General features: G+C 36.8%; 1 protein-coding gene across 2 annotated transcripts in view; it reads right to left on the reverse strand.

Moving 5' to 3' along the window:
- LOC110111639 (anaphase-promoting complex subunit 1) overlaps positions 1–13,727 on the reverse strand; it is a 177,681-nt gene that overhangs the window by 130,249 nt on the left and 33,705 nt on the right. For both annotated transcript variants that reach the window (XM_020843595.2, XM_028693179.1), the window contains one exon: positions 13,357–13,527. In XM_020843595.2, the coding sequence (XP_020699254.1) occupies positions 13,357–13,527 (171 nt within the window). The remainder of the gene's footprint in view (positions 1–13,356; positions 13,528–13,727) is intronic.

A 13,727-nucleotide genomic window follows, 5' to 3' on the forward strand; every position in this document is an offset into this window, starting at 1 on the left:
GGGAAGTTTTTAATTAGAGATTAGGAGTTAGGTCAAATTTTTACCTAAAAATTCCCCCTAAGGTCGGCCTTAACGACTTTCCTACGAAAGTTGCCAGGTAGTGGGTCTTACAACACAAGTTCTTATAAACAAGGGCTGCCCAAAAATTTTGTTTGGATTTGAATGTGTGTTTGTTAAGAGGATGTCAGTTTTTTAGGATTTGTTATTTAGAGAATTTGAAAGTGTCACTGGATTAGTGTTTTTGTTATTTTATTTTGTGCTCGTAGTCCTTTCTCCTATCTCACACAGTAGTCCCACTGTTCTGCCTGTTTCTAGCTTTTTTGCTCTACTAGTTTTTTCGTACCTTTCAATACATGTTCTACCTTAGTAGCTTAGATTTATCAGTATTCATTCAATTTTATTTATGATATACTGACTTTTCATTTGGCTTGTTTTGAGGTGTTCGTAGCGAGTTTGCATTGCAGAGGATAGGGTCCCAAGTAGCAGTAAGAGCTTAATACAGGGGCGCTTGAAGAGCATATAAGGAGTTTGAAGTTTTCTATGTTGTTTTGGAGAATTTGTACAGTTTGTGAGAGCTTTCGTTTGAGAGTTTTGGAGAGTTTAAGAGTTTGAGATACTTGTATAGTTGTTTGAGATTTCTGAATTTTTACATGGTTAGGTTCTGTATATGTTCAAATAGTAAAACAAAATATTCTTCCCTCCTCCATTTTGGATTTATTGCATTTGTTTTATAATTGTTCTAATTAACCTTAAATTTTATATATCTCGATTTTAATTAATGCTCTTGATACAAATCATTTTAAAATTTTTTGTAAAACTTGATCTCACATTTTAAAATTTTCGGATCCAGAATTTTCATTTAAAAATGCTCACATATTTTTAATTTTTTTTTTTTTATTTCAAATGCTCACGGATTTAAGAACTTTCAAAATTTAAAAAAAGTTTCAATTTTAAAACTTTATTTGATTTTGGTTTTATTTTTTTTTATCAATCAATTAATTTAAAATTACTTTGATAATAAAAAATTTTTATTTGATTAATCAATAGATTTAAATTTACTGCTCTCAATAAATTTTAAAAAAAAAGTTATAATTTCTCTCGAAATTTTGGCAACCTCGCCGACGTCTCCTCCCACGAGGGAGAAATCGGGACAGGCACTACTGTAATTCTTCCTACCGGACCTAAGTCGACGGCATAGGGTCTTCGATTTCAAACTATCTCACCAGGATCTAAGATCGGCTGCTGAGGTCTTCGAATTGTGAAACATCGCCCAGTCAAGATCATGGGCGGGTCTTCAATTTCAAACTACTGCCCGGATTAAAAATAACGGGAGCAGGTCTTCAATTTCAAAGCATCCCGGTCGGACTAAGTAACGACGCCAGGGGTCTTCGCTCTTGCATAAAAATCACTATATATATATATATTAATATTATGTCACTTTTAATTATATTTATATATAACAATTATATAATATATTACAATATAATATATAATACTATATTATTATTATATATTATATATAATATAAGAGAGGAAGAGAGGAATGAGGGGATCGGGTAGAGCCCGATCGGGCTAGGGCCGACCATGCACAAGGAGAAGAGTCGGGCAACCACTGGAGCCGAAGGAGCGAAGTCGATTGGGCTTCTAGGTTCGGCCTGCTAGGGTCGGTCGGAGAAAGAGGTAGAGGCGAAGGAGCGGAAGGAGCGACCAGTGCAATCTCTACACCTCCTGTGAAGCACCGAAGGCGAACAGTAGCAACGGAGAGAGAAGATGAAGGGCGAACCCTAGATGCCTCTCACGATGCAACGAAGTCGAACAGCAATGTTGGAGTCGGAGAAGCGAAGCGTGCGAGTCTTTGCCTTCAGCGAAGCAACGAAACTGAACGACCACGAAGAACTGAGTGTAAGTTTTTTTTTCACGGGATTCCTTCCTTTTTATCGCTTTGAATTATCGGTGCCTCCGAAGAGGTGCATTTTTTTCGATGAAGTGGGGCCGGCAGAGGCGGTTGCTAGTCTGAATTTTTTTTTCTATTTTTTTTAAGTCAACAAATTGCCTCCCAACGAATTTGTTGTGTGACTTTCACACAAGAAATTCGTTGCAAACTTTGATCATATGATTTCAATTCTTTAGATATGTTGATGAAAAATAGCTCGACCCTTAGGTTTATGAGCTCAAGAGATTTTAGAGGTTCGGCCCTTAGGCTTGTTGAACTTCATGGATTTAGCACAACACTTAGGTTTATGAGCATAGAAGATTTCAAATATTCGGCCCTTAGGCTTGTTGAACCAATGGATTTTAGCTCGACCCCTAGGTTTATGAGCATGTGAGATTTTAAAGTTCGGCCCTTAGGCTTGTTGAACTTCGTCGATTTTAGCTCGACCCTTAGGTTTATGAGCATATAAGATTTGCAAAGTTCAGCCCTTAGGTTTGTTGAACTTTGTGGATTTAGCTTGTCCCTTAGGTTGATGAGCATATAAATTTTTAGAGGTTCAGCCCTTAGGCTTATCAAACCAATGGGTTTAGCTCGACCCTTAAGTTAATGAGCATAGAGGATTTCAAAGTTCGGCCTTTAGGCTTGTTGAACTTTTGTGGATTTTAGTTCGACCCATAGGTTTATGAGCATAGAGGATTTCAAAGTTCGGCCTTTAGGCTTGTTGAACTTTTGTGGATTTTAGCTCGACCCATAGGTTTATGAGCATAAAAGTTTTTCATAACTTCTTTATTTTTATTTGGTAAAGGGGATAAAATTACCTCCCAACTTTTTAGAAGGGGATTGAATTTATCTCATGCATTGTAATAGATAATAAAAAACTATCCTCCTGTCTTTCAGGAGGAGAGTGAATTTTATTTCTCCCATTATAGGAGAATATAAAAATTGCCTCATGTCTTTCAGGAGGGGAGTGAATATTATTTTGCTCCTTATAGGGGAGATATAAAAATTTGCCTCTTGTCTTTCAGGAGGGAATTTGGAAAACTTCTGCCTAGTATGCAGATTTTCATACATAACATTCTTTTATGTATGATATTTCTTTAGATATTGACCATTAATTGGTGGCATAGGACTTTGACCATTCAGGTCTATAAGTTATTAGGCACCTCCTTCATACACTATTTCAATGATGAAGGGTCCTTCCCATATCGGATCAAATTTACCGCCAAGGCGACGGTGAGGGATTATAGGTCTTCGGCGAACCAGAACAAGCTCACCTTCTTTGAAACTTTTAGGGCGAACCATTCTATCATGAGCCCTAATCATTCTTGCTTTGTAGGATTCTAGACTTTGCTGAGCCTGAAGTCAAACTTCATCAAGGGCTTCAAGTTCTTCAAGTCGTAGAAGATCGTTTTCTTCTTTGGTTAATTCATATTGAACAACAATACGAAGAGACGGTAGCTCAACCTCGAGAGGTAATATTGCCTCGGTTCCAAAAACTAGCGAATATGGGGTGGCTTGCGTTGCAGTTTTATAAGTGGTACGATATGCCCAGAGAGCTTCTGTCAATTTATCGTGCCACTCTCTCTTATTTTTAGAGAGAATTTTCTTGAGCAGTTTGACCAAAGTCTTGTTAAATGCTTCGACCAAACCATAGGCTCTTGGGTTATATATCGATGAATACCGCCAGTCTATTTTATGACGTTCTATAAATCGATAAATTTTGGCACTTTTAAAGGCTGTACCGTTGTCTGATATAATTCAACGAGGTACGCCAAAACGATAGACAATATTATCTCGGAAGAATTTGATCACAATGTCTGCTTTAACTTCTCGTAAGGGAATTGCTTCAGCCATTTTGAGTAGTCAGTGGCAGCTAAGATGAACCGATGTCCTAAAGAAGATGGTGGTTCTATATGACCTATTATATCGGTACTCCAACTTTCAAATGGCCATGACGCTACTGTAGGGTGTAGCGGATTAGGAGGTCGATGCATGATATCTCCATGAACTTGACATTGATGACACTTTTTAGCATGGTTGATGCAGTCTTGAACCATACTTGGCCAGTAGTATCACATACGTTTGATTTTGATTTTCATTTTTGGTCCAGATTGGTGTACACCACACAATCATTCATGTACTTCACTTATAACTTTTTGGGATTCATCGGGACCCAAACATCGTAACCACATTTGATCAAATGATCTACGATATAATGTATCATTCACAAAAGCATATCTTAGTGCTCTTCGTGCTATTTGAGAAGCTGTGGATTTATTTTCGGGTAATCTCCCTTTGAAATATTTGATGAATAGATCTCTCCAATCATTTTCATCAGATATAGCCAAGCTCTTTCGCATTTCTTCCCCTTTATCATCTTGTATAATTGCAGGAGTTAATGCATGTCTGTTTTGAATAGTTATGAGAATTGGATCCTCCTGCGAATTTGCTAGTTCTTTAGCTAGCTTTGCAAGCACATCAGCTTTACCATTTTCACTACGCGTAATTCTAGTGAGAGTTACCTCAGGAATTTATTATAGGAGTTTCAATGCATACTCATAATAAGAGATTAATGCTCCATCGAAATAGAGCTCCCATTCTTGCAGATTTTTTTTTTCTTCCACTTCAAGTGTTTGCTCATCTGGCAATTCATCGTTAAGTGGAGAACCTGCAGGTAGAGGATGGGCTGCTAGAAAATCAGCTAGAGCCTGTCCTTTCACCGCTTTTTGTGGCATATATGTTATGTCAAATTTCATTAGCAAGACAGCCCATTTAGCTAGACGACCAGTGAGAGTGGGTCTAGTCATCAGAAATCTGTTGGCTCAAGAAAAATGGCACGAATGAATGAATCCTGCTTTGCAATTGTAGGATTCCATTTCCCTTAAGTCAGATTGTAGTTAACCAGATTTCCCCTGAGGGTAATGTCAGGGTTTATTTAGATCTGGGGTTCTTACTTCCTATGAGGGCAAGCACTCATAGTTAATTACCCCTCTTATTATGTAAGAGAGAACTCTCGATTAAGGATGAATAAATTTTAGATATTTTTAGTCTCAATAATGGAGGAAGTGGAGGTAAACCCTATCAAGATCCCATGATTCCGTCGTCCCGGGTATACCGTAGGTTTCAGTCTACCAACACTAATAATCATTGATCGTAGTGTCTAGAAAATCTGATTAGCAGCCATGGGATGCTTCCTCTTAAGGATCCCGAGTAGACTGAAGTGGTTAGATGCTGATTTTAGTTTTAATTTAATTTGGGTTGGGGCTTATGGCTTCCTTAGAAGTTGCCCGTTAATTTATTTAGTTTGGGGCTTACGGCTCCAATTAGGAGTTGCCTGAAAATTTAAATCTAGATTGGGATTTATGACTTACGTAGAAAGTAACCCAAATATTTGATTTAAATTGGGATTTATGGCTTTCATAGAAAGTAGCACGAAGGTGGGCCTTACAACCTAACCCTATAGGCTAGGATGCTCGTAGGTTTGAATTAGATTATTTGGGTTTTAGGTTCATTGCCATTTATTTAGTAATTTTCATAAAACGTTGGGCTTACGACTTCAATTAGAAGTTGCCCAAAAACGGGTCTTACAACCTAATCCAATAGAATAGGATGCCCAAAAGTTTGAATTTTTGTTTGGGACTTATGATTTTCATAGAAAGTAGCCTGAATTAGTGGGATTTACGGCCTTCATTGAAGATAGCCCAAATATTTTTAGTTGGGTAGGTCTTATTGCTTCCTTAGAAGTTGTCTAATGATGGGTTTTACGACAAAGCACTTTAAGCTAAGTGGCCCGAGTTGTGGGTCTTACAACCTAGCCCTTTTAGACTAAAATGCCCGAGTGAGGGGTCTAGGGTTGTATTATCACCTAAACATTTCCTTCAGAGGTCGAACTTACGACTTATATTAGAAGTGGCCGGGATAGTTTTAATTAGAGATTAGAAGTTAGGTCAATTTTTACCTAAAATTTCCCCCTAAGGTCGGGCTTACGACTTTCCTACGAAAGTTGCCGGGTAGTGGGTCTTACAACCAAGTTCTTATAAAAAGGGCTACCCAAAAATTTTGTTTAGATTTGAATGTGTGTTTGTTAAGAGGATGTCAGTTTTTTATGATTTGTTATTTAGAGAATTTGAAAGGGACACTGGATTAGTGTTTTTGTTCTTTTATTTTGTGCTCGTTGTCTTTCTCCTACTACAGTAGTCCATTGTTCTGCCTGTTTCTAGCATTTTTGCTCTACTAGCTTTTTCGTACTTTCCAGTACTATGTTATACCTTAGTAGCTTAGATTTATCAGTATTCATTCAATTTATTTATGATATACTGACTTTTCATTTGGTTGTTTGCAGGTGTTCTTAGCCAGAGTTTGCAATTGCAGAGGATAGGGTCCACAAGTAGCTGTAAGAGCTTGTACAGGGGCGCCTTGAAGAGCATATAAAGGAGTTTGAAGTTTTCTAAGTTGTTTGGAGAATTTGTACAGTTTGTGAGAGCTTTTATTTGAAAGTTTTGGAGAGTTTGAGATGGCTTGTACAGTTGTTTGAGATTTCAAAATTTTTGTACATGGTTGGGTCTGTATATGTCAAATAGTAAAACAAAATATTCTTCCCCTCCTCCATTTTGATTTATTGCATTTGTTTTATAATTGTTCTAATTAACCATTAAATTTTAATATTCTTGAATTTTAATCAATAGCTCTTGAATACAAATCATTCTAAAATTTTTTGTAAAAACTTGATCTCACATTTTAAAATTTTCGGATCCAGAATTTTCATTTAAAAATGCTCACATATTTTTAATTTTTTTTTTAATTTCAAATGCTCACGGATTTAAGAACTTTCAAAATTTAAAAAAGTTCTCAAATTTTAAAACTTTATTTGATTTTGATTTGATTTTTTTTTATCAATCAATAAATTTAAATTAACTTTGAATAATAAAAATTTTTTATTTCATTAATCAAAGATTTAAATTTAACTACTATACTAAAAAAATTTTTTTAAAGTTGAATAATTCTCTCAAAATTTTAGCAGTTTCCCGGCGTCTCCTCCCCACCAAGGGAGAAATCGGGACAGCACTACTGTAATTCTTCCTACCCGGACCTAAGGTCGACGGCATAGGGTCTTCGATTTCAAACCATCTCTCTACACCTCCTGTGAAGCACCGAAGGCGAACAGCAGCAACGGAGAGAGAAGATGAAGGGCGAACCCTAGATGCCTCTCACGAAGCAACGAAGTCAAACAGCAATGTTGGAGTCGGAGAAGCGAAGCATGCGAGGCTTTGCCTTCCGCGAAGCAACGAAAACGAACGACCACGAAGAACTGAGCGTAAGTTTTTTTTTTCACGGGATTCCTTCCTTTTTATCGCTTTGAATTGTCGGTGCCTACGAAGAGGTGCGTTTTTTACGTGAAGTGGGGCCGGCAGAGGCGGTTGCTGGTTTGAATTTTTTTTTAAGTCAACAGAGTTATTACAAACATGTTTGACAGCTGAGTTGCCTACCATTATACAACCAGTCAAATTATTACAGACTCTACTTATGGGGGGTTCTTCAGGCTCTTGACTTCTGAATGGACATTGGGCTTTACCTTTGATAGGTACATCCTTCTAGTCCACTTCATTCTTTTGCTCCAAACCCCCACAAGTTTGATACTATTACAATTCTATCAAATACATGTTTAAAAAGAAAAAAGACTCAAACCTGCAATGGATTAGAGGCAATTCATATAATAAAACATTACATTCAAAATTTTGTTTAGCACTGAAAGTGTCAAACATCTGGTTCTACCCTATTGGCCACATCTTTAGGGGATTTTAAGCAGCACCTGTCATGCAAGCAGTTTATTATTTATGAGCGCGCCCCTTTTAGATATGACCACCTGCAAGAAGAACAAGTACATTTCTACGCTATCCACTTAAGGGCAAGTGCCCACAACGCAGACAATCCAATGGCAATCACACCACAACATCAAACACATGCGCAGAAAAGAAAAATCCTAATCCTAGTATGCCTAAGGGGCTGTGCACCTAAGTGTGTGAGGCTTGTGTAGCATATCACACTAAAGATGTTTGGTTTTATTTTGGATTAAAGATATTTAATCTTTATTCAAGGGTGATTTCACTGTAGGTTGTTTGTGACTTAAAGATTTTATTTGATTTTTAAATGTTTCATATTTAGGAGGGTTATGAAGAACCCATAAAGTAACCACCTCTTGCTTTTGGGCAAGTCTGTTACTTATGAATCCTAAGATACAATGATGTAGGCATCTCATCTTTTGAGGGAGATGATTGATCATTGCATCAATAGGAACCCAAGTAATTTTTAGGTATTTGGGAGTTCTCTTAGTGTTTGGATAAGAAAAAGTGTCTATCTAATAGGGTAAGACAGACATGCCTAAGGGGTTATACTTAGGACTTGGTGAAATTCATCCAATAGGGTAGAATGGACTTCAACAGATTAGATAATTCCTAAGGGACATCTATAAGTTTAGCATTTTTAAATGTCATAGGAGAGATCACTCAACTTGAGTTGAATGAAAGTGATTACTTAGATTTTAGGTCTAAGAAATGTATCCAACATGTAGCTTTTGAGATACATGTTAAGGGATTCTCCTTAGCTTTGGAGCTAAGCAGAAAAAGAAGGAACTCAACATTTAACTTTTGGGCTAAATGTAGGAGAACTCCCTCTAGCTTTTGGAGCTAAAGAGAAGGGAAATCTCCTACAACTTTGGAGTTGGAGGAGAGTTGGGAGCCTATAGCTTTTGGGCTAGAATATGATATCTTCTAAGGCCTTTGGAACCTATAGAAATGAGGGAGATTAGTAGCTTTTGAGGCTACGAATCAAAAGGATGTCTCCTTGAATTTTTGTATTCAAGGAGTTGGGTTTCATTTGCTTAATTTGGATTAGTCAAATAAATGTGAGTCACTTATTGAATTTAGCTCAATATGTGAGAAAGATTTGTAACTTTGAGGATTACAAATCAAGAGGGATTATCATTGAACTTTTATGTTCAATAATGAGTATTTGATTTGCTAGATTTAGATTAAGCAAACACAAAAGTATGATGTATAGTTTTGGCCTACACATCAAGGATTCTTTGGACTTTCGGGTGTCCAAAGAGAGGAATTCATTCACCTAATTTAGGTTAGGAGAATGAAAGAAAAGCTAGGATTTTGACTCCCTTGCTTAACATGAAATTATTTATTGAGTTTGGTTCAACAAAGAAATGATTTTGGATTGAACTACTTGTTAATTTTATTCAACAAATAGATGACTTGGAAAAAGATTGATTCGCTCTCAACATGAGTTGAGAGAATGAAACTTTCGTACAACTTTTGAGTTGTAGAAAGGAGAAGAGAAGATGCAACTTTGGGTTGCAAGCTTCTAAAACCTCTTTGAACATTTGGAGTTCAAAGAGGGGAATTCATTCTCCCAACTTGGGTTTGAGAGCATGAAGATGGATTTGGAAGCTCTCCTACAATCTTGACTTGCAGGAAAGAGTGAAGGAAATGCAACTTAGACGGTGCAAATCAATGAAAGTTCTTTGAGCATTTGTTGTACAAAGAGGGAAATGCACTCTCCTAGCTTGGGTTTAGGAGAGTGAGAGAATTTCCTACAACTTTTGAGTTGTAGAAATAAGTGAAGGAAACACCTTAGGGCTTTGAAAAGGTTTCCTAAACCAACTTTAACATGATTAGGAAACTCGAATGGGAGAAGCTCACTTGCTACTTTCATATCATAACAAAGAAAGGGTTGGACTTAGGATTTGATCCTAAAGACTTGGAGATTCATGTAATAGAACATTTGAAGCCTTATAGGGACTCCAAAATACTTCATATGAAGGGAAAAGAGTGCTTGGAAGCAAGCTCTTTATACTTGTTGGAACTCATGCAACATAGAGCTTAGAACTTTGAGGAAATTCTAAGCTTCAGACTTGGAAGTAGATGTGCATGAGAAAGAGAATTCCCCTACGTCTTTTAGAGTGTTTTGGACTCAAATAGGAGAGGGAAGAATTGATTTCCTAAGGTTTTAGGAGACGTTTCTAAACCAATTTTAGTATGATTTAGAAACTTGGATAGGAAAGGTCGATCCTTATGATTTCTAGGAAAAGTAAGATCAATTTGGTATGATCTAAGAAGAACCTAGGAGTGCATGCATCATGTGTAGATGACTCTCCAAATTAGAGAATTTGATAATTGAAAGCAATCAAGTATTTGATTTTGCACAAAGTTGTACATGAACTTAATCAACAATACATTTTGTGGGATCTACAACATAGACTTTGAAAAGTCTATAGGAGACCTCACAATGATTTGATTTTCAATGGTTGATTAAATCCACATCCAAACATTCACAAAAAGCTTTCTAGAGTTCACAAACTTCCACATACGCACACTTCTTGCAACTCGTTAGTCACTTTTGCCATGACTTGTACTTGAAAGAAGTGTCCGTACCATTTGGATGGGTTTCAAGTTTATGAGCGTTTTCACATACTTAGATTGCTTCAACAAACAATCAATTCAAGATTGTCACTCCACACTCTAAGTTTCATGTGATGCAAAACATAAATCTAATTGATCATTAATGTAGTGAGGTTTACTACATAGACCCTTTAAAGTCTATGTCTCATAATGACTAGAAAGTCCAAACCAATTAGATTTAATTCATACATTAAACAAAACTCTAGAGATTATCAATTTTAATGAATACAAACTCTCCTAAATTTGGGTGTCAAATTTTGTCATGACAATGTATTTAAATGAGATGTGCATGCAACTAATTACAATCCAAACCTATGCATCACCATTGATTTTGAGATCAAATGATGGCCTCTACCCTAAGGCATGATTGTAGGCGACGGATTGGACACAACATGAATGTTATTACATGCATTTGAGAGCGTTGGATACCAATCCAACAACCCTACGCGCATCGTCATTTCCTTTTGGTTCTCACATGAGGGCAACTTGGCAAAAATCACCGGATTTCCCCAAGTTTACAAAGAGGACAGCGATCATAGGATTTCGGGGAAGCATAAATTTAAGTTTCTAAGGGACCTATGGCTTGGGGACGTCATCCACACATCAATGGCCTTGGGGGATCCTAGGTTTCACTAAGTTTTAGGATTTTACCTCACCCGGGTTGTCCTAGCGCTCCAAATTGATGTCCAAGCCGCTGTCCAAGCTCCTAGGTTGCTGTCCAAATGCTCCAAACAGCAGTTTGAACTGTTTTGAGGTTGTCGGAGAAGGTTTGGAAGGAAATAGAGGCTTCCTACCCTCTCTTGGCTGCAGCAAAGGCTGATTTCAGCATGCCTTTGCCCTAGATTTTGGAGCAGAAGCTTACCAAAAGCAGCAAGAGGGAATTTTTGCTCTCCAATTGAAAGGAGAAAACAATGGCAGCAAGAGAGAACCCTTTTCAGTCCAAAGAAAGGGAAGACGGCAGTTGGCCGGCACTCCCTCTTGGCTAAGACGCACGCATGAGGCCGCAAGACTCCCTCTTTCTCTCGGTTTTGATCGGGATGGATGGAAGAGCTCCCGCCGACCTCTCCTCCTTCCGCGCCTGGGGACGGATGCAAAAGGGGGCGGAATCCCCTCTCCCTCTCTTCTGTGCTCTCCCTTCTCTGGTTCGGGACAGAACAAAAAACGGGGGAGCCGAATGCTCCCCCTTTCTCCTTTCGTGCCCTTAAAGGAGCACGTCCAGCCAAAGAAATGCCGCCCAAGTGAACCAATCCGGCCTCTCGTGCGTGTACCGAAGGATTTAGGGCAGAATTCAAGATAAAATCTGAGCCATTGATCTCAATTTCTGATTTGAGAATCAAATTTAGCCCAAATTGACAAATTAGGGATGAAATTGAGTCTGAATTGGACTCGACCCGAACCAATTTGGGTCGGTTTGAGTCCGATTGGGTTCAATCAATTTAATTTCATGAAATTGAACTCGAATCGGTGTCGAATCACGTCGAATTGGGTTCGACGACGCTCGACAGAGTTTGAATTGATTTGATTTTAATTAAATTAAATTGGGTTTAATTTAATTAAATTTGAGTTTAATTTGAGTTGATTTTGTCTCGACGACGATCGATTGGGTCAATTGAGCACAATCAAGCATGGTCGGGCTCAATCGAGGTCGAGTCGATACGAAAATATTCGTCAGCAGGGAGGAGGTAACAAAAGGTATTGAGACAAACAACAACAAGTTTTTATCCTAGTAAGTGGGGTTGGCAATATGAATAATTTTTCTCTAGTGTTATATTATGAGTCAAATTCTCATTAAAATCCTTCATAAGAAGTCAAGGGACCATTTTGATCATTTTTCTTTTTATTTTAAGATACCCATATCCAATTTAGGATTAGTAAATCATGTTGTTTCAATTTTTCTAATATTTTTATTATGACTTTAAAATTATTTATCTTTAGAGCTTTAATGCTCACTATATATTATTAAGATTGTTGTTTCAATAATGGAAAAGATAAGATTGATACTAAGTGAAAATTATTGTACGTTTTGATGTATAGTTTTAGTGCAAGTATAAAACCATTAAGATATATATATATATAAATCTTACTTTCATCACTCTCTTTGAAATCACAATTGTATTTCCCAATGTTAACTCATAATGACTCAAAATCTGAGGTTGTTAATGATTCAAGGTTTGTCTAATCTCAAGATTTTAACATAAGTTTACTTTCTTTAGTGGCTAAAAATATCTTAGCTTCTTCAAGAGGCATAAATCAAATAAAAGTATTTCTTCATTCCCTCAGGCTTAGTAGATTTCGAGCTTTTGAGCTAAACGCAATATGTTTTCTTATTACTTTGGCATTCTTGACATAGCAAGAGTTAACTCTGCATTTGGATGGGCATTATTCCTTAAGCTTATGTTAACTTAATACAATGTAGTTTAGTTGTTTGCATTTGTTTTGGTAAGTTCTTTGTAGCTGCTATTTTATGTAACATTTTCATGATGGTAATAAAATCTAGTAAAATTAATAAAACTATACAATCAAATTTAAGTTTGGCTATGACTCTCTTGCTATTTTTCAGAACTTTTATAGTGAGAAAGAGTTTCATAGAAGATCTACTATTTGGTAGTTGTAACAAAATTGTTGTCCAACATTTTCTAAAGAGAGAAAAATCTAACACCCACAACTTTCAAAACTCTTTCCTAAAAAAATTCTACAACTAATTTAACAAATGCAACCGACCCAACTCTAACAGGCAATTTATGTATAGTTTAAATCAATAATCTCTGCATTACATCAGAGCATCCACCTTCTGCTTATCTAAATAGAACAAAGATTTGCAAGGGGAGAAGGCGCGTAAATTGACAGAAAACATGGAGATTATATGACAAATTAAAAGACAAACTGATCATAATCTGCCTACGGAATCAACATCACGTGAGTAGCATGGCACATACGACAATAACAAAAAAAGGTTACCTGGCCAGAATTAACGGTTATATTTAAACGTTCTTCCACAGCATTATCAATTCCAACGATCTTCATGCCTTGGGAGACACTAGGTAATTTTGAAGAATTATCATCATGTGGAATAGGATCCCTTCCCACACCAACTGGCAATAAATACTTGCATAGACATTGGTCACCTGACTGCAATTTTCAAAAAGAAAAAGTTCTAACATTATATAAATAAGAAACTATGATGCCTGATTAAAATAACTCTTTTGACACGTGAAACTACAACCAAAAAAACAATCAATAAAAAATTAATGTTGTTGCATTCACGGAATGTTATTATCAGTTCAGTAAAACAGTATATAATCAATCAAACACTGAAGCCTACATCAAAG

The sequence above is a fragment of the Dendrobium catenatum genome, unplaced genomic scaffold (assembly GCF_001605985.2).
Source record: "Dendrobium catenatum unplaced genomic scaffold, ASM160598v2 fragScaff_scaffold_231, whole genome shotgun sequence".
In the NCBI taxonomy this organism is placed as follows: Eukaryota; Viridiplantae; Streptophyta; class Magnoliopsida; order Asparagales; family Orchidaceae; genus Dendrobium; species Dendrobium catenatum.